The sequence below is a fragment of the Cygnus olor genome, chromosome 8, assembly GCF_009769625.2.
Source record: "Cygnus olor isolate bCygOlo1 chromosome 8, bCygOlo1.pri.v2, whole genome shotgun sequence".
NCBI classification, from domain to species: domain Eukaryota; kingdom Metazoa; phylum Chordata; class Aves; order Anseriformes; family Anatidae; genus Cygnus; species Cygnus olor.
In genome coordinates, this window is record NC_049176.1 from 3,550,880 (window position 1) to 3,572,153 (window position 21,274).

Below are 21,274 nucleotides of genomic sequence, written 5' to 3' on the forward strand. Positions count from 1 at the left end.
TACTCAACTTGCTAGTGAGTTTAGCAGCTAGCAGTGTCCCACATTGACGAGTTTCTGAAAGAGCAGTGACAATGAATACAGTTCTTGCGGAAAAATTGGTTGGTGTTTTGGGGCTAATAATGCCTATCTATCTGCAAGAGTCTTGTGAGATGTTTAAAAAGATCTCAATATTGACCTAAGTCTTGTTCTGACTGAAGTTAATAAGTTTTTCTTTAATAGCTTCTTTGTATTTACAGATAGTTTGAGTGCAGATATTTGAAAATCTCATCTTTGACTTCAATTTAAATCCAGACGATGTTTATTCTGCAAAATTGCACTTACCTGAGAAAAACAACATTTTAAAATGATTTAAAATTATTATAGCCTTTTTTTATTGTTATTACCCATTACACTAGAAGGAGGGTAAATAAAATGTTACTGCCCAAGACTGTAAAAGTCTTCAATCCAGACAATTTTTAATGCATTAAGTTTTTAGATTGGTCATAATGGCCACAAGTTGAAGCAAAAAAAAATCCAACTGTATTATGTTTATAGCTTTGAGAGAGCTTTTTGGGTTGTTTCTACAAAGATGGACTCAACCAGGATCATCTGAGAGTCACTGCGTAGTAGCTGAGAGACAGGACTGCAGGAGCAGAGCTTGTAGGGCTTCTGGACTGAAGTATCTTCTTTCCGAGTTGAAGAGAGACCTTGAGTCTGTGCGTCTGTCCAGGTCAGCATGTGCTGGTTTATAAGATCCTGTCTTTATTCCCAGATAATAAAAGCTCTGTGTGACAAGTTTAAAAATATATATATATATATATATAGTCAAAATTATTTGAATGCATATTTTAGGGAGCAGAAAGCTTGTATAAAAAAGTTAAACAAGGACTCCATAGATTATAATGAGTCTAATTTTAGGAAACTCCTAAGTACTTCTGTCTGTAGAAGAAGAACAGGTTGTTGTTATTGAATGCAACATGTGTCAATTAAATGGGTACCTGAAAAGGTAGATGTGCATTCGTTGCGATGTGCAGACGTCCTTAACTTTACTGGTTTTTAATTCTCGAGTGCCTAGTAGTGCTTGCTTCCTCTGTCTTCTCTTAACAAAAATTTGGGGTTGAGCTATAACATCAGAAGTTTCTCATAAGTAGAAAACAATATGTTCAGGTGACTTAAGGGAGAGCTCCTCTGCTTTTCTGTCAAAAATCTCCACTGTGGCTTACCACTATGCTGTTTTTAAGAACCTTCTTGTTGTATTTCACCAAAAGGGATCAGAGGGTAGCATTTTCCAAAGGAATCCTTTTTCTTGATATGATTTGAACTGGAAACATGAACAATTTAAAGTAGGAAAGAATCTGAACAGTATTTGTTTTAGATCTGGTTACCCTCTCCAGCTGTGTTAACTGTTCCAGTTAAATGCTGTTGTGCCTGAGAATGTAACATCTCATGTTTTTTGGCTTTTTTTTTTTTTTTTTAATCTTTCGTGACTTGTTATTCTGCTCTATTTTCATTGGAGCTGTTTCATGGGAGCTGTGGCCTTAAGGTCACAGTGGGAGGAAACAAGTCTATCTGTACTGCAGTGCTGAGAGGCAGAGAATTCTAGAGCTGTGTCTTTATTCAACAGACTGCATGCATCTTCTTTAAAGACCTATGGGATAAACAGTGCTGAGGGAGAATGGAGAATAAAATCCTACTTTGGTCAGTGAGACATTTGTGTGCAATCACCAGCTCTTCCTGTTGTAACAGCTGAAATCAACTAGGGTTCTTGTAATATCAAGGCTATGGTTTGAATTTTGTGGTCTCAAACATTGTCATTTTGTGGAAATTATCTTCTCTGGTTCCTCAGGACGGAGGCCAGACTGCCTACAGAACCCATTCCAAGATGCATATGTTGAGTCAAATGTTCCCTTGACAGCTGCAGCCATTCTTGTATAGGCATTTGTCTGCTAGCAGATGAAAGCAGTGTGGCAAACTGCTTTGACATCATGAATAGTCATTATATATGCTCACTGGTAATTGGGGCCGTTTCTAGCAAAGTGACCCGTTTCCGTATGCAGTGTCTTTATGACCTTGATTTTGGCATTGTGGCTAGCCCATCGTCTTGGCAAGCTTTCATACACACATGCACACGATTACTTGTCTCTCCATCTAAAAATGCTGGGAAGAATGAGAGCCCTCCAGCCAGCTTTTGCCTGTAATTGGCAGGAGCAGTAACGTGTTGGTGGTTGTTGGGGGTTCAGATTCCACTCAGACTTGATGCCATTTTGCTGAAAGTTGTACTTTTTGCTATCTGCTTAGGGTAAGCAGTGCAGCTTATGCTTACCTGAGATATTCATACTTGCATCAGAAATTCCTTAATGTGTTCACATGTTTCTTGGTAAACAGAGAAATGCTCTTTAAAATGATTATTCCATTAATTTGTTAGTTTTAACAAGGCTTCATGTATGATTTGCAGAAAGTTCCATAAAGTAACAGAAATTGTTTAGCCTAGTAATGTAAGTGAATTCACGATGTTACTGGCAAAAATGTTATGCTTTTCCCAATTCCAAGTGAGAGAAGAAATCTAATCAACCTTAAAAATATCCTCATCCTATTCTTCTTGGGCACAGAGCAGCTCAATCTTCATTTTTTCCTCCTCCATTATGTATCAGTTTTTAAAGGTTAAAGTAAGAATTGAGTAAACCAAACACATCTTTTGTGTACGTGGCACAGGTTTGTAGTACATCCTTTCCTAGATGACATTCTGCTTTTATTCTACTGAAAAATAATTTTACATCTATGCTGATACTGGTCAAATGATGAACAACTGACAATTGGCATGCAGTTGTGTTACGGTTCCACAAATATTTGTATTAGGAGTGTTTTTCTTGGTAGAAACCATGTGAGTGTGTGTGTGTATGTAAATTGCATTAAAATTTTAATAGGTAAAAATAAGTAAACGATTTTCACCAGCAAACAACACGTCTATTTCATGCTATCAGTAGTATCCTCTTTGCACATATAAAGACATCTCGTGAGCTTGTTGTGATCAGAAACAGTTCAGAGATGTGTTTTCATGGTTTGAAGGTGGTTGCAGGTTGGTGAGGATGTTGGTTGCACCACACCCAACACACTTGATCAGATAAGACTGCAATAAAAGATATATGGAAATAAAATGACTACACAGTTTTGTTTTAAAAATCATGTCTTCATATTGTGCAACATTTAAGAATAAGAAATTTCCATAGAATTATAAGATCTAAATTTGCAAGAATGTCTACCCTTGTTTCTTTTTTTTTTTTTAATGGACTTTAAGTGCAAAAATAAGCCCCTCCGACTTGTTTCGTGATTTACTGCAATGTACTGTTTGTGTTTTTTTCTACAAGCCTGTGAAGCTCATTCTTGATAAATTCACAAGTATCTTTTACTTAGCTTCCTGAAAGCAAATGTATGCATTTGTGGCATTTTGTGTGTGTACATACAGAAGTGCATAGAGGTCCCAGTGTGAACACAGAACTCTTGGAAAGCATTGCTGAAATGCAATTCAAAGGAAAGTCCTTGCCCAAAAGGACTTTTTGTCTCAGGAAGTAATGTACATGATTTGGGGAAAAGGTGTCACTTATCTGCTCTGCAAATGTTGAATGCTGAACCCGAGGTATTAGATTTTAGCTATCGTAAACTGGTGTTGTTTTATTGGTATGAGTGAGGTTGTTGTTACTTGTGTCGGCTGGGAATCATTGTCTTCTCTAATATGGAAGTCCAAAAATATCCTAGTTCAGGAAACAGTGCCATCACAGTTACAGGTGGAACAAAGTCTGTTTAGAACCTAACTGTGTTGTGTCCATGCTACTTTGAAAGTGCTCATTTTAAGAGTGTTCGCAGACTGATAGCCATGGATCACTTAGCTGGGTTGCTGGTAATGCTGACCCCGTTTTCACAGCATAGAGTATGGTGGCAATACTGCGTTAAGCTATAGTGGGATTGTTTCTGTACCAAATTGTTTTTACAGGTCTGTCTGCCCAACTGTTCACAAACAGTTGCTTTTAACAGGGGCTTCAGAATGTTCTTGACATAAAAATATTTTTTTCAGCCTTTTTTTTTAGGCTGTGTTCTGTTCCCAGTATGATTCTACGTGCTTAAAACTGCCACAAGAGAAGGAAGAGTCCGTCAAAGCACAAGGGAACTGATTCAGTTTTGAAGACAATCAGATGAACAGCCTTTTTGGTAGCATTTTTAATCTGATCTGGTGTGTAATACCAACTCAAGAGCAAAGCATGTCAGTATAAATAAAGTGATGTTGTATTGAAGTAATGAGGATGAGCAGCCAGAGTCAACAAGACTGAGAATACATTTAGCTAGTGTTGCAGCATCATGCTACTTAATTAGCTATTTTACTGTTGTGTAAACCAAATGTTTATGAGATTTCAGTCACAGAAACTGACAATTTGACTTCTACTCGTGCTTCCTCATTTGTTCTTGCAGTTTATCGTGGTTCATAGGTGATCTGTAGCAGGAGTAATAGTCATGGAATTGTAGAAGCAGGAAAGTCATTTTAAGGCTGGTAATACTCCTAGGCTACAGTAATGGATAGGATAAAAACATCCTTTGGGGAAGGAAGCATGATTTTTTTTCAGTTAAGAAATGGGTCTTGTCATCAGTTTTGCCACAGTCTTCCTGTGTGACATTAGATAGGACACTTAGTCTTTTGGTGTCTATGTCTGTGAAATCGGAGCAAGTCTTATAGATCTAGAACTTAATTCCTTTTTGGATGTGTGTAAGAGTTTTCTGTTTTGTTTATTAAGGCTTTGGCTTGCACTCTGTGGGACACACTCAGCCTACAGCTTGGATTTAGCAAGCAGTGCTGAAATCATACCCTTTATGGTTTCTGTGAGTAATACCATTTGCATACAGAAAATTTCTTAATGTGCATATCACAGAGAATGTGGACCTTTCCAACCTGTGTAACCTCCTTTAATAAAGGTGCAGTTGCTGCAGCTGACCTCTTGTGAGAAGTGGATCCTTATTTGCTTGTATTCTGTGGCCTGAACAGCACGTGTAACAGAGGGCACTGTTCTGTGGATGTGGGAATTTTCCTGTGCTCTGGCTGCAGGGAGGGGGAGGAAAATTGGCTCCACAAACCCAGTATCCAATTTTGTAATTTAAAGAACCTTTTTGATCTGAACTTTGTACAGCTAATGTTAGAGAGTATTTAGAAGTTTGGTAAAAGTCCATAGTAGTGCTAGGGAAAGATAAGGTTCACTATTGTACTAAAGCAGTGTTGTGGTGCCAAGACAGTATATTTATGCTTTATTGTTGCAGGGGTAGTAGTGTCCATGAAACTTTGTACAGTTTGGTATTACACTAAGTAAAGGAAAAAATACCCAATCATTTTCTAGGTTGCCATAAAAACTGCTGTGAGCTAAACAACACGGCTACATTGCAAGCCCGTCCATTAGCATGATGTGTTGCTTCACAGCAGCTGGGAGTAAAATAGTGTGGGTGAAAGTACCTGCATGGTGGCAGCCAAGATTATTTTGTGTGTAATGGAAAATATTTTTTTCCTCATTATTAACCATTATATTGAGGGTCAATATGTTTTCTAACGTGTTTTACAGAGTTACATGTTTTTCAAAGCTGGCTGAAAATTTCTGTTCCACCATTGTGCATTGGTCAGTCAATTTTTAGCATGCATAAAAGCATCATTGCCAATTTTTCCTTGAAGTCAGAGCCACGTGGAGTAGGGCAAAGCCTCAATAAGCCTTAGGAACTAATGGGGAATTGCAAACTCGTTGCACGTGGTAGTTTCTCAAAATCTTCCTGGGGCCAAACCACTCATTTCCTCAAGCAGATAAGGAGGATATTTTCTCCTTGAGTCAAAGTGCTGTGACTTTGTAAGTAAGATAGTATAGATATATCTTTTAAAAGTGTACTTTCTAGAGGTATTGCAGCTAGCACATTGTAAACTTTTAACTCAGAGGACTTGAACTTTAGGACTAGTTAAATTGATTTTGTTAAAAGGATGTTGTCATAACAACTAAGATATGAAATCTGCCTGAATTCTTTGAAATGGGATTTCTAAACTCATTAAACAGGTAAAATTGGAAAAAATACTACCCCCCCCCACACACACATACACACATTTCAGGAGCATTCTGGTGTTTTTGAGACTTGTGACACAGACTGTTATGATATAATACATAACTAACGTGGAATTTCATGATGGGAAATCAACCAAAAACTTCCTATCAGTAAATGCAGTGAGACTACAGAACAGGCTTCAAGGTCTATTAGGAGCAAAACATCTTGAAATATACCGTAGGGAAAAAAAAATTGAAGATTTTTGTGGGAATGGACAAGTTTAATAAAAGCTTTCATCTTTTATGTCTGTATTTGAGGTTTGTTTTATTTCAGCCTGAAATAAAAGCTTTATTCTTCAAGGGCAGTAACAGCATGTTTCTTGTAACTCCTTAGCTTTCAACAATAATGTATAATATTTTGGTTCACCATTGTGTTAAAACTGCAAATGTTTTTCTCACTTCTTTGGCATAATGATTTATTAGTGTTGCCACTCCAGGGTTGTTTGTCAGTAGAAATCAAAAGCTTGGGTTTCGCTCCTTCTGGCAGATTACATAAATTATGCAAATTGCTGTAATGCAGGTTATAACCTAATTGCATTAAACATCTTGAACAGTGATCATTTCTGTAAGTGAAAGCTGTCTAGCACTTAAGTTGCTAATGTATTTTTTTGTCCTTGTATTCTACAAAAGAAACCACATTAAAAAGCAGTAGTATGCATGCAGGTTTTGCTGCTGTGCTGCTTATCTGCTTCTACTGCTAAAACATATGAAAGCAACACAGCAGTCAATTTACCTGTATTTATATGGTGTAACACAAGTTTTGTTTTTTTTTTTAAGGACTTTAACAGTGTGTTTCTAATAATCAGCAAGCTGTAACGTTACTTAATATGCTTTCATAGGAGAAGGCTAGAAAATTTCAATTTCTTTATCTTGCTAGAGCAAATCTAACCTGCAAAATTTTTACATGCCAATTCATAGTCTCTTAGCAAGTTATTTTTTTATTCATAAAACACATGTACATTTTCTGAATAGTTTAGGAATGGTTAATACATTTTCCTCCAACTTTTTCATCATCTTTATTCTAGATAAGCAAAATTATTCCTTTTAAATTATTCATGTACTTCAGTTTCATTAATATGTGCTTTTTATGTGTTCTGTATTTGCGGTTCAATATCAAAGGTGCTCTGCATAGCTCCCTGTCAACCTCAAGACAGTGGCAATTTCAGTCTAGAAGTCATTCCTGTGACACCAAATGCCTGAAGTTACCAAGTAGCATCTTTTTCAAAAAAAAAAAAAAAAAAAAAAAAAAAAAGTATAATTTTGTCTTAATTCCTTTTTTTTTTTTGCTATAGCTACTTGTATGTATGTATATAGAGGAGGACATACGTGTACACAGTATAGAATTGGCCAGGAGAAATGCTAGGACTCCTATGTTCACACAACTTGAGGCACTTTCCATCTGCAGAGTTAAAGGTTGAAATGCAGATCAAGTAAAGCCAAAGTTCACTTACTAAAGAAATAAGTCTGAGCCATAATCTGCAGAATCTACAGCTTAAGGAGAACACTGCTAGCCTGATGACAACTGTTTTCCCTGTTAACTGTTTAGCACAGAATAGGGACCAAATTGTCAAGGAATAGTCGGGTTTGAGGTATTGTGGCAGGCCTATAATGGGAGTTGCACTCTATCATATCTGAGGTTTGAAGGAAGACATCTGATTTCAGAACTGTCAGCACTTAATTCACATATACACAGTTAAGGTAAAAACAAAAAAGCTTTCATTATCACCTATGTGTCATGTGATTTGTGTGTCAACAGGAGCAGAGAAATCTAGCCATTCTAATGCAGATTCTACTTCCTACACTTTTGAACTTCTTAATTCTTGTTAGAAACTACTTAAAGTTGTTATACTGAGTTTTATGTAATGTCTCTTTAATAGCAATAAGCTAATAAAAATATAAGTGGGGTTATGTAGTTCATTTGGGCTGCATGTCCTTGTGTTTTATTGCTCACACCTTATTAGTCTTCTGCAAATGTTCCACTTTTCTTTAGCTTTGGCAAGCTGCTCAGAACACCATTTCCTTCTTTTCATTCTGGTGAAGTCGAATTGTTCTTTGCTTATACTACATTAGCCTTTCCCAGAATTTAGCCTGGCGTTTTTATACGCTGGGGAGTTTCCAGTGTGTTTGGATTATAAAATGATTTCCTACTGTGACTGTGACGAAACCACGCTTTCAGATAATACTGTCAAACTACATTTCAGTGCTGTTTTCTGTGTTTCTTTGTAGTGTTTTGCTCTACAGAAATGATCTGTACCAATCATTTTCTTTTTTGAAAGTGACATTTTTCAAGTAATCCTCCCAGGTAGTTAAGATCATCCCAACACTTTTTTCTGTTTCTCTTGTTAGGTTTGTGTAGGTCAATTGGCGTAAGCAACTTTCTTATCAGTCATCTTGAGCAACTAAAGGAAGACTGTGTGGTTACTCCACATGTTAATCAGGTGAGTGGAGAAATAGAATTAAAGTATCTGGTTACTAATCCACTCCTCCACAGCCCTGTGCCTGAAAGACTACACATAATAACTTTACTCTGCAATTTCTTCTCTTTCATTTCTATATGTGTATTGGAAACCATTCAGGAAGATGACCTGAATTGGAAAGAAATAATAATAATAATGTCCTTTGTCCTTTATTTCCCCAGTTTTTGCCAGGCAGCTTGTTTGTGACTGGTGTTAAGGCACAAACAAATGGTCAGTGCACCAGTTTTTGATGATAAAACAGTTTAGAAATAACATTCAAGTAGCACTAAATGTTTAGTGTCTGCGGAGTAAACAAAGTTTTGGAGATCCTCTGTTGAAATACTAAATGTAATTCCTCTAAGCAACACTGAAAGTGTTAGGTGATTCTGTATCCATGCAAGGGTGCTGTTCCCCTTGCTCTCTCCTTATTTTAATCAAAAAGATTGCATTAAATTCAGTGATAAAAGATTGCCACCTACATTCCGGCAGACTTGCAGGATGCTGACAGCTGTTCCCTTGTTGCAGCTGTGGTAGAAGTTCATGCTTCAGTTCCTACCACCTACTGCCAGTGAAAATGTTCTTAAAGCTAACATAGAACTGTGAACTGGAATGGGTGAGGTGCAGACACATGCTTTTTCCTTTTCTGCAGGTGTTAAGGATTTTTGGCAGCATTTTGTGGTGTAATGTCATAAACAGGCACAAAAAGGTGGCTTAGAATGTGACAGAACTTAACATCTCTGGGGTTTTGCTGACTATACTAAAGGTTACCAAAGGACAATTATGAAAGTTTTCTAATGAATTCTTAAATTTGCGAATGGAAGTGCTATACTCAATTCTTATTTTATTGTCCATTACTTTGTGATACAGAAGATCTTTGCTGTAGTTATGCCTGAGGTAGCCTAGTCTTTCAGTGAACTAATGTCTAAATACAAAACATTTGCAAGCAGTCATTATGTAGAAATGAAGGAAAATCACTTCCTATTACCTGTTTTAAATTTGCATAACGAATTTAGTGTTGCAGCTCCAACAGTTCTTAGGATGTTAAAACTGAGTTATTTTTCTGTGAAGAGAAGGAAGTAGGAAGGCCGGAGAAATGAGGTGCTTTATTAGACTTTTTGTAGTCTTCACAAACTAGGTAGAAAGCAGTGCTTCTGTTTAACAAACCAAGTTGTAAGCACTGCTTCTCTTCTTGGGGAAAAAAATATGTTCTTATAGGTAGGATGGACCAAAGTAGGAAAGACCTGTCTTTTCAAGAATGTATTCTTTCTAATGTATTTAGTAGTAATTAAGCAGTTTTAAAAATTATAACCTACTGTTAAAACTACTGTCAAATGCTCTAAGTAAAACCATTAAAAATTTCATTCTGGCATCAGGTAGAGTGAAATTTAACTTAGAAGTTACATTTTTGTATTCTAGAATTTGTAATTGACTTGGCAGTGAAAGGCTTGTATTTATGCTCAAGGAAAATACTTTTTCTTGTGCCTGTTACTCAGTAGGAAAAATAATTAATGTATACACACTTAATAAACTCACTGAAACTAAACTGATCTTCTCCAAATTCCATGTAGGGGTGCTCATCAATATTTTTATACTGCATGAAGAAGTTATTTGCAGAAGTGACTTAAATGTGTTAATGTCACTGTTGATATTGAGCCCAATTGTGTAAATTTGTAAAAGGTAAAAGGGTATTTAGGATTTTGAGGCATTTGTATGTAAGCTCACGTGAACTGTTCCTCTATGAAGAAAACTCATTTGGGGGCTTAAATATCAGTTTTATGAGGAAAAATAATTGTAAGACTGTGCATTCCCCTTGAAAAGCTGACTGAAATCCAGATGCAGGAGAGCTTTACCAGGTGAAAAGATCTGATGAATCTGCAGCAGGGTGGAATGAGTAAGGCTCGCGTACTGTCAAGTGTGTACTGTCACGTGTACCCTACTGAGGGTCTAGGTCCATGTATTAGGCTTAACTTTTCCCCCATTGCGGTAAGACTGTCATAAAAATCTGTGCTTTCTTGGAGTTCCCCTGTGGCTGACCAAGTAGCAGCTGTGAAGGTTCAGTAATGTGAACTGTGAACTGCTTTATTAAATGTATGACAGATTTTACACACAAATCACTCAGGGTAGAGTGCCAGAACAGACCAAGATCTTCCTTTGCAGCTGTATGACAGACAGCCCTTGCCTGAGAAAAGTTTGGTGACTAAAATAGCAAGGGTGGGGCAGGCCAGGAAGTAGGAATTATTATTTTGAGGGGAAGCGCGTACTGGCCACCCACCCTATGTCTCCTCAGCTCAGGATGCTAGTACCTTGCACTCAGATGCTGCTGGAATCTTCCAGAAAGGTTTCAAAATAAAAACAAATTCAGTAGTGATTATTTCATTGTATGCATTTCATTTTTTTAGGATTACTTTTAAAAGAAAAATACTTGCTCCTACCAATACACAAAGGTGTATGACAAAATTCAGCTCATGAAATCTGGGAGTCTCTTGATTCAGTGAAAGGCATAAATCATGTTCCAAGACAGGAGGTGGTTGTTGCTGTATAGCCTGTTTGTGAAACAAGCGGGTAACACAGCAGCATGCTACTTGCTTTAAGTATTTATGGTGCAGCTCTGCTGCTGAGAACCCTTTTTAGACCAGCACCTAAATGCTGCTTGCAGGCACATTAGTAATAAATGCTGAATAAGTCACCTGATGCTATAGAGATGCTTCAGATTTTTCAGCATCTGATCATAAGTAATTCTTTATTTAGTATTTTCAAGGCTACATTACTTATTATACTTAGTGTAAAGAACCTCTTCTAAAATTATTACTATTAATACACCTGATAGACAATACTTACAAAGACTTCTATGAAATCCCAATATTCACAGTATATTAATACATTCGAAGACACTGTATATCTGTATCTAATACTCAGTGCAAAATGATACTTACCCAGAAGAGTACGTGGTGTTTCTCAAAGATGCTCAGTCTTGTGGTGTAGTTGGATAAGGAGCAAGTAGACTAGGCTTGCTCTGGGTTTTGTTAATCAGTGTTCTGAAAGGAACTGCTTGCTCAATCTTTTTTCCCCCTCAGTTTTGCATAATAAACAATGAGAATATTTTCTAGTCAGGTCAGGTGCAAACAAGTGAATAACTGTATGACCTAAACACTGGTCTTTCAATATAAACTTGAAATACAAAGGCTACGCAAAGGTCAAGAAACATCAAAGGTTGAAGACATGGATGTGTCTGCTGCTTGAACCTTGTTCCCGAGTCCACCTAGTAATTTAGATCATAGCAGCTTTAGGCTGACTCAGCCCAGCCTTCTAGGGGCACAGTTTTTTCTTAGCGTATATTGAATGACTGCCAGCCTATTGTTCCTGACTATTGTTGTCTGAAAAGACAACATGTACTAAAGATGAGAAACAGGAAACGTTCATTTGTCCTTTTTATGGCAGAAGAAATTTTCCAGATTCCATGCGTTGAGGTAATTGTTCAGAAGAGTACTTTTCTTCTAAATGCGCAAGAGTTAGATCACTGGAACAGTGGTGACGGCTAGTTGTGCTGAAGGCACATCACATGATTATGGACTCTCTCTTTTTAAAAGAAAATGCCACCACTTTTCACCTGAATGCAGAGGAAGGTGTGTTTCTTACAATGTATAAGCTGTGAAATATTTTTTGAAGTAAACAGAGTAAGGGAATATTACAGAGGTTCGTTTTTGGCTTTCACTAAGTGCCAGAATAAGTGGCTTTTTTGAGATCACTTACCAGTAACTTCTGTTTCCAGTAGCTGTCTTTGTAGCTTGTTACTTTTCTCCTTTTAACTGGTTCTGGGCAATCTGTGATCTGCCGTCCTAGCAAAGGGTCTCCAGAGCTGCTCATTCCACAGCATGTCTGCTTCCTGCCGTGTTGGTTGTGACGCCACACAGGGAATACAGGATTTTCCATGTGCAGTCTGTGCCAACACTTTGCTTCACAGGTCAGGCCCTCATCCTAGACATATTGTTCTGGTCAGTGTCTTGCAAACCCAGTCTCAGCCCTGCCTCCTTCCCTTGCCTGTGCAACCCCAAGAAGAACATCAGTCAAGAGATAAGAAAAGAAGTAATTTGGGGGAAGAGAAGGTAGTCTCAAATCACCCATAAAAATGACCTAATGCTGACTCACAGTATGCATTTGCATGCATTTCTCAAACACTGAGCAGAACAGCAGTGTAAGTCCAACCGCAGGTAGGGAAGACAACTACTCATACTTTATTTCTGTGGTAAACATAAAATGCATAGGAAATTATTGTGCCAATTAATGGCAAAATGTTTGTAGATTAATATCCTTCATATATCTTCCAAAGCAGTGATTTCACTCGTATTGCATTTTAAAAGCAATAGGGTAAAAATATTCTCATTTATCAATGATAATGTTTGCTACTAAATGTATTTTCAAGGTTTTGACTAAAAGTTTCTTTCTGTTTATCTAAGGCTGAGTACCACCCTTTCCAAAGACCTCAGGAGCTGGTGGATTATTGTAGGAGCAGAGGTATTGTTTTTGAAGGCTATTGTCCTTTAGCTAAAGGTGAAGCACTCACTCATCCTAGTGTCATTCAGCTGGCAAAGAAATATGGCAAAACTCCAGCACAGATTTGCATACGCTGGAGTATACAGGTAATTGGAGGGTAGTAATTAAAAACCTGTCTCCTCTCTCAGGAAAAAAATAAAATGCAAATAGTTTGGGATATTGTGCCTCAAAACAGAATTTATAAAGAAAGTATTCTTGCCTTCAGTTTTGACAGCCTATGAACTAATTGTTGTCCAGGAAATTTGCAATGTAATACACAAACCATGGCACCGTTTTAAATATGCAAATAATTTGATTGTAGAGAATGAAAGCAATCACCAATAAAAGAGATGTTTTCAAACTAAAAGTTATAAACAGTAAGGGGGAATCGTTCTGTTTCTGTCACTCAACACAAAGGGATGAGCAGTGAAATAGTGTTTTACAATGACTACATAATCTGTGTTGGAATTTAATGCACTGTACATAACTGCAATTACAAATAACCTATGGAAATGTCAGTGTCCTTTGAAAAATGGAAGAAAAACCTCAGAAGGCATGAGGAACATCTTGAAATATTTTGAAGAGAGTATTTTCTTTGAAACTATGTAAATTTTAATGATGAAAATAATTATGTTTTCAGAATGGGATTGTGACTATTCCAAAGTCCACGAAAGCAGAAAGGATACAGGAAAACTGCAAGGTAAGATTTAGTTATACACTCAAGTTCGACTAATATCCAAACTACTGTTTTTAATATTTTGGTTTGTCTGTCTGTTGTCCTATACCATTTTAATATTAGGGCAACTCAGTTAAAATTAGCAAGTTATAGCAGCTTAGAATTACCACAGTACATTTAAAAAATAAATTAAAAATAATAAACCACACACATAATTCAAAAATGCCAGAAATCAGTGGAGATTTAATCACTATGTACAAAAAAGTTATCCACAGAGTTACTAAATACTGAAAAATCAACTTTCATAGTTGATTTTTGTCATTAATATCTTTACTTGTTACTCGAGTGATAGTAGAAAATCTAGTCTGGTTATGGTTAGGTTCTTTTTGTGATAAGCATATAGATCAAATGTAAGGAATTTGTATGCTATGCATAGCACAAAGACACTGTATGAAAGCTGTAAAACTCTGTTGGAGATATCCCAGATACCTCTTGAGGAAGTCACAGTCCTGGCAAAGCTGACTCCCCTACCTTCTTCCCACTGACTTACAGAGAAGGTCACAGGATGTAGGGTATGCACGAATAGAAGTGGGAAGGAACTGAGGATTGGCAGCATGATCTCCCTGTTTGTTTGTTTTTTTCTCGGTATACTGAATGATTTTAATTCATTCCTTATTTTTTCCCCATTTCTGTAATCTGAAAGTGCGCTTTTGGGAGGGGGGGCGGCGCGGGAGGGGAATCCACAAACTTACTGTTCTTTCAAAAATATTTTAGGAGTATGAACTGTTTGGTAAATCGGGAAGAAGACAGCAAACATCTGACTGTCAGTTAAATCACTGTCCATGTGCTCTAAGTGTAAATTAACACACATGTAATGAGGTTTTCTCCTGGTGGCTATGCCTATTTATGTAGCTCCTGCCTCGACTATTTATTCTGACACCTGCCCTGCTTCTGTGGTACAAGCACAGCTGTTTGTGGCAAAGTATTGTGAACCAGATCAGAGAGCAGAACCAGGTTAAAAATCTCTCCTTCTCTTTTTTTTTTTTTTTTACCCAATGATATTTTTAAATCCAAGTTAATTCTGTGTTTTATGGATTTTATTCTGTGGCCTCACCAATTCATTTAATGCAGCTGAAGGATTGCATTGCAGCAAAACTCAAAACATTTAGGATGGGGGGGGGGGAATTACAGTTGTCTGATGTTGTTTATCACAATTCCTTTTTTTTTTTTTTTTACCCATGCCAATGTGTTAGAGTCTCAATGATTTCTAGTCAAAATGGGGAAAACATGGACCTCAGTGAACCCTGAGTGTGTAGTATACAGTATTTCTAGTTTTGTGACTTGTGGTTCAGAATTAAAAACCTTGAGCATTGAAGTTCAACTACATGGGGCATTCCAGCACACAGCAATTGCTGGATAATGTAGAGTGGGGGTAGCTCATTTGGCAGCAGTTGAGGCTCCACAAGATCTTTTCATTGAGTATGAAGGAGCTCTGACAAAGACAACAGAGCAATTTAAAGCAAATTCAGTTCTGAAGTGATATTGTCCAAATAAGTCACCTGCTAAGAAAACGCTGGCACCATCACTGATGTTGTAGATTTCACCACAGGGTAAGTCAGTCGCTGTAGGAACCTATGCATGAAAAGAGGCGGTTGCTTTCAAGTCAGCATTAGTACTGAGAAACTGTAGCACTGTATCTTTTTCTGCGTTAGCTGATCCATGAGTATTTTCTCTAAGTACACATAGAAAAGATAGAGATAGATAAAACCTTAGATTGCTAACTTCATAAAAAATTCCTATACCTTCTAATAATTCTCTCTGGCTAAAGTTCTGAGGAAAAGAGTTGTGACACTTTTTAAAATGAACATCTGGATATAACCAAAATATCGAGCTCAGGTTTCCAGGGGGATTGCAGTCAGTATTCGTATACCTCTGGCAATGACCATATAGAATGCTGTTAAAAACAGCTTTGGTGCTGCCATTGTCTTGCAGCCTTGCTTGAGGCCAGAGTGCTACAAAACCATCTCAACAGGGTCTGCAAATGAAAATGAGTCACAAAGACAGCAAAGGGCCAAGTAGAGCTTGTTAACTTAATAGAATGATGTTTGTCTGCGACAAAATGTAATTTCCAGAAGGATAAAAAAAATAGAAAAATTCTGCTTCAAACTTAAATGATAGAAACACTCCTGATTCTATGTTCATGATGTTAACTATATATGCATTCCCATAGGTGTTTGATTTTACAATAGCAGAAGATGATGTTGAAATTCTAAATGGATTGCATGATGGGAGACATGTTTCCTGGGACCCAAGCCTTATTGTGTGAACGAAGGTTTGCGCTTTTTCCTTTGTCAGTAATCAATATGTCATACCACATAATTTAAATTCAGGGAAGGTTGCAATAAGAGTGTAATTGTGAGCTTACTGTCTGGTATTAATGATAACTGATCTGAAATCCTTAACGTAGATAACAGACAAAAGAATTTCTGAGGGTAGTGCTTTTGTCCTGAGATCTTATATTTCCGTCTAAAATCCTGATACACAGTTCACTGAAGCCTGTGCAAAGCCTCCTATTTATGACATTGACCTCACATCAGGCCACTTAACCAATGAACATGAGGAGATATCATGTCTTTAAATGTAGGAAAAAATGCTACCTACTAGTGTACAAGTGTTGAGTTCAAAGTAATTTTTCAGGTATTTTGTTAGAGGGTTGCAATATGTGAAGAAGAAAAAGCTGGGTGGAAAAAAACATATTAATACCATTATCACTACAGTATTTATACTATACTGTAAAACTCCATGAAGAATATGATCTCACTGTAATAAGCAATATATAAGCATCGCAAGAAGGAGTTTTATATATTACTGCATAATAATGGCGTTGACCTAGAGACTTCTATGTGTATTATTTACAAGCCTGTAGTCGTAACAAAGTAGGAATACTTCCAGAGAAATCCATGCACAAATAAACTGACTGCATGGATAAGAGTTGAGCGGGAAGCTCTTAAGAGCCAAAGAGGCATCTTTGTTGGTAAGCATCTTTTTCTCTTACAGGAAATTCTGGTGAGCTTTGTGTAGCTTTTAGTGAGAATTAGTTTAGCTTTCACTTTGGATTTGTCCAGGAAATTTCAAGAACAGAATGTTCTTCAGAGAGTTATTATAAAATATGTATGTATATAAAGAGGTAGATGTAGATACAGATATTTGTAGTTTACAAGTCTGTTTTGAGAAACACGTCTGCAAAGTCTTTTATCTGCTGAGTATTGAACTTCTAGTCACATTGGCCTGATATTTTAAGAGTTCCCGTGTCTAGAAAGGTATGGAAAATCTGAGTATGATTTATATTGTGTGTGGACTTCCTGAGGCAGTTTTCCCAGTGCTGTTCTGCTTTAGTCATATCGCGAAACAAAGCTCCTTAGTTTTTATCAAGAAATGGCTTGCAGCAGTCATATATTCCAGCCTGTAGTGTTTTTCCTCAAAGCTGAGCTTCCATACAGCTTGGATAAAATACAGAATACTTAACCTTGTTGATAACAGCTCCTCAGCATAATTAATTGGTAAAACCAACTACTGGTAAACATTTCAGAGAAAATATGTTTAGGTTTGCCTCTTGAATCATTATTGTTTTATTTATGATTTTTAAAACAAGATATTGTATGAAAAGCTGCCCTCATTAATATCTGTACAATGGACAATGTACTGTTCCAAAAAGATGCACTACCTACGCATTAAGGTTATCTTGCAATTTTTCAAGTGTGGTCTACAGTATGGGGTGCTTCAGTATTTAGTAATGTCACTTCAGGTGTTCCAAGAACTGCAATGTACCTGGTTTAACTGTTGTAATGAGGGGTTCAATATGTCAAAAAGTAAGGCTTATTTATAAAATTAAGGTATTTTTTTCAGCTTTTGCAGAAAATGATGGCAATGGCTAAGCAAAAACTGGAAAGAATGCCCACAAATAAACTTTTCTACCTGTGATCATTGCATAATCCAGCTTTTGAAAAATCACTTTATAGAATAATACCTTAGCATAGTAATTTGCTCAGATTTTAGCAATATGCATAAAAGTGTTACATAGCACTGTGTAGCTGGGGGACTCATTGCTTCACATCGTATCTGAATTCATAGAACAAGGACTAGAAGTGAATCACGTGCCTAGTATTCATTCAATATGGGTTTTAGTCAGCGAAGACTATCTCAGAAACTACAAAAGAGAAGTGGGCGTTTTACCTTGTTATCTCTGAATAAACACTCATCACATCAACATACGATTTCCAACATAAATGATACATACAACGTGAACCAAATCTTTATGTAAGCTGGCAAATTTTAGCTTCAGTTTTATCAAGGCAATATTCAGTTAGGACTAGTTATGTGCCTAGAAGTCTCATGATGGGCAGAAGAGCTCTGATTTTCCTGTGCTGTTTCTGACTCCCTGTTCTGAGCTAAACAGAACTAAACCAGATTTAGTTACTGTGATGACTGTAGACTGTAGTGAGGATGGCTTCCTAATCCATTGATAGATTTTATTGTTCCCTCTTTCAAAGAGATTTTAATCTTGCATTTGTATCTCGTTTTGCTAGGAAGTCAAGGCAGTATTTTCTCTGATCTAGATGATATTATCTAAGCAGTACAGTGAGTAATGAAAGGAATAATAAGATAGAAACACTACTATAATAGCATACTTCTAAGGAGCAGTTTTAATCTGATACTTCTCTAACTACCTTTAGACTTGATTATTGCAGGATTTTCAGGGCTTTTTTTCTAGGATTTGTGTGTGTGTGTGAATTTTCCCACCAATTCCTTTGCTACCAGGTAGTGGCTTTAGAACTATTTAAGTGCCAGGACTCAGCTGACCCGTGTTATCTTTCTCGTAGGTGTGGTGTGTTGTTTTTATATCGTGCCATCACTTATCCCCATTGTTTTCTGCTAGAAGCTATAATTCTCCCAAGGGACTGGAATCCTGTTATCTCCTGTGTGCTTGGGATACCTCACTGGAGCTTCTTCCCTTGAAAACAGCTTTCACAAATCTTATACCTTGTTAGTTAATTTAGTGGCATTGAGCAAATCCTCTTCTAGTTTTGATCCGGTTGCACAGGGACAACAGACTAAGTAGATGATTTTATGCTCCTCTCTACAACTAAATTGGCATTTAATATGTTGATAGTTTTCTTTTTAAACAAGGGCTGCTGTAGAATAAGTCCACTTAACTGTGTCTAAGTGAACACTTCTAAAGTACTGACAACTTTGATAACAGTATAAAGTAAGTCAACTAATAACAAATTGGAACATGAACAGTAGTGAGATCTAGGGGTAGCAGTGAGGAGTGATGTTCTGTAATAGAAGTGAAATCTAGCAGAACAGAAGGATATAAAAGTGCAGAACGTACGAAATCAGGAAGTTTAATACCATTTGTTTAATTTCTTTTTTGGTTCAGAAGACATCCCTCGAATATATTCTTGGAATGATACCATGTATGTTCTTCCCTAGGGCTGAAATTCCTTCTCTTGTCCATACTTGCCTAAGACACACTTTCTCCAGAGAGAAAGCTCTTTCACCTTGCTACCGTGACCATTTTTAACATACAGCAATGCATGCATTTTACTATTGCAACCCACCGTCTTGACAGCAGGTCTAGGGAATACATCTGCAAATTGAAGGCATGTTATGTAGGTTATATATGGTTGTGAATGATTGGGACACTCCTCTCTAGTTGAGATAAACCATTATTTAAAACAAGATACCATTTATCAGTGTTGCCTAACAAAGTGCATTCAGCCTTCTTTGTAGGAGCACTGAAACTGGAAGGGAACTCTTAAAACAATAAGGGAAAAAAAAAAAACAGAAAGTCAGTGGGAAGGGTGAGGCCATTTTCTGTGCAGCCAAGTAGCTTCCTGTCTGCCTTTGAGTGGCTCCCTCTCTCCTTTTCTTGCCTGCTTCAGACTTACATCTTTTATATGACTGGAGGTGAAGGCACCTGAGAACATTGAATTGAAAAATGATGGCAGTTGTTTTGCAAAGTGTGTGCTTAGGAATTTTTTTTAATCAGTCTGCTCTTCTACTGTACTTGTCCCCACAACACAAATTTGAAGATAAGTACATTATTCTTCTGATTAGGGTGTGTAGTAAAGAAACTATAATACTAGTAAGTTCACAAACCCACAAAGCCAAGCAGGCTGCACTAATATTTGCACCTCTTTTCGGCACAGTGGTTAACACCAGCTGATTTTCTTTTCTAAAATAGCAATACTAAACTATTCTGACAGGAAAGCTGACATTAACCCTTTGTTTTTGAAAATGGGGACAAAGGTGGAGCAGCTCTTGTGGACAGTAATCGAATCCAATCAGTTAACTCTCTTCACATCGCCACACCCCTGCCAAAGCTTTGAAGCTCACGGAGCACATCTCTGACTACAGGGCTTTGGGTAGAAGTAACAGAAAAGCCAAGCTTGCTGTGCTGGGAGTGGTTTTTGTACTTAATCTTTTTGCACTTATTGCAGCCTCCAAAAACGTCTGTACTTTTGAAAGAAAATGGCAAATACCTGCACTGCCTCAAAGTAAGCCTATGACTAGTAAGCTAGTCCTCACTACAAGGGCATCAACGTGCTGGAGTGCATCAGAAGAAGGGCAATGAAGCTGGTGAAAGGTCTAGAGAACAACTCTTATGAGGACTGGCTGAGGGAGCTGGGGATGTTTAGCCTGGAGAAAAGAAGGCTCGGGAGACATTATTGTACGTAACAGTTACCTTAAAGGAGGCTGTAGCAAGGTGGGGGTCAGGCTCTTCTCCCAAGCACCAAGTGATAAGACGAGGGGAAATGGCCTCAAGTTGTACCAGGGGAGATTTAAGTTGGATATTAGGGGAAATTTCTTGACTGAAATTACTGTTTGTGTGGCATTGGAACAGGCTGCCCAGGGAAGTGGTTGAGTCACTGTCCCTGGAGGTCTTCAAGAAACGTGTAGATGTAGAACCTAGTAGCATGGTTTAGTGATGGACTTGTCAGTACTAGGTTAAAGGTTGGTCTAGATGATCTTAGAGGTCTTTTCCAACCTGAATGATTCTGTGTAATACTTATAATAAAAATGATGCAGTCTTGATCTTTATTCGGTGGCCACTAATCCATCTGGAGCATCACATAGGGCTAATTACAACTGCCAGGACATTATAGAATAGTAATGACTTTCTAAGGGCCCAGAGCATGAGAACTATCTCCAAAACTTGTCACTACCCACTTGAAGAAAAAAAGAAAAAAAGAAAAAAAAAAAAAAGAGGAGCTCAAACCCTGAAATGAATTTAAGTCAGTGATTCTGATACTGCTTCCCAGTGGCATAATAAGCATCACTCTGTGCAGTCATGGTAGACGTGGCCGATACTGTGAGATGCCTAGCCTTGTACAGATCCATTTGTGCCAGATCTCAATACCTGTGCCCAAGAGGAATCTTTTATGATCTCAGTATGGGCTTTGCACACCAGAGCCCTTTGAGAACCATTCTGTAGTTGACCTACCAATAGGAAA

At 37.4% G+C, this 21,274-nt stretch overlaps 1 protein-coding gene and 1 long non-coding RNA gene across 2 annotated transcripts in view; one reads left to right on the forward strand and one right to left on the reverse strand.

Annotated features, from left to right (window-relative positions):
• LOC121074342 (uncharacterized oxidoreductase ZK1290.5-like) overlaps positions 1–21,274 on the forward strand; it is a 46,206-nt gene that overhangs the window by 23,281 nt on the left and 1,651 nt on the right. The window contains exons 4-7 of the mRNA XM_040566317.1: positions 8,442–8,533; positions 13,006–13,188; positions 13,722–13,781; positions 15,988–16,089. Coding sequence (XP_040422251.1) covers positions 8,442–8,533; positions 13,006–13,188; positions 13,722–13,781; positions 15,988–16,083 — 431 coding nt within the window. The 3' untranslated portion in view covers positions 16,084–16,089. The remainder of the gene's footprint in view (positions 1–8,441; positions 8,534–13,005; positions 13,189–13,721; positions 13,782–15,987; positions 16,090–21,274) is intronic.
• LOC121074344 lies at positions 11,485–12,871 on the reverse strand. Its single transcript, XR_005822289.1, has 2 exons — positions 12,302–12,871; positions 11,485–11,620 (listed from the first exon to the last, which is right to left on the reverse strand). It is a non-coding gene; the product is annotated as an uncharacterized LOC121074344 (long non-coding RNA).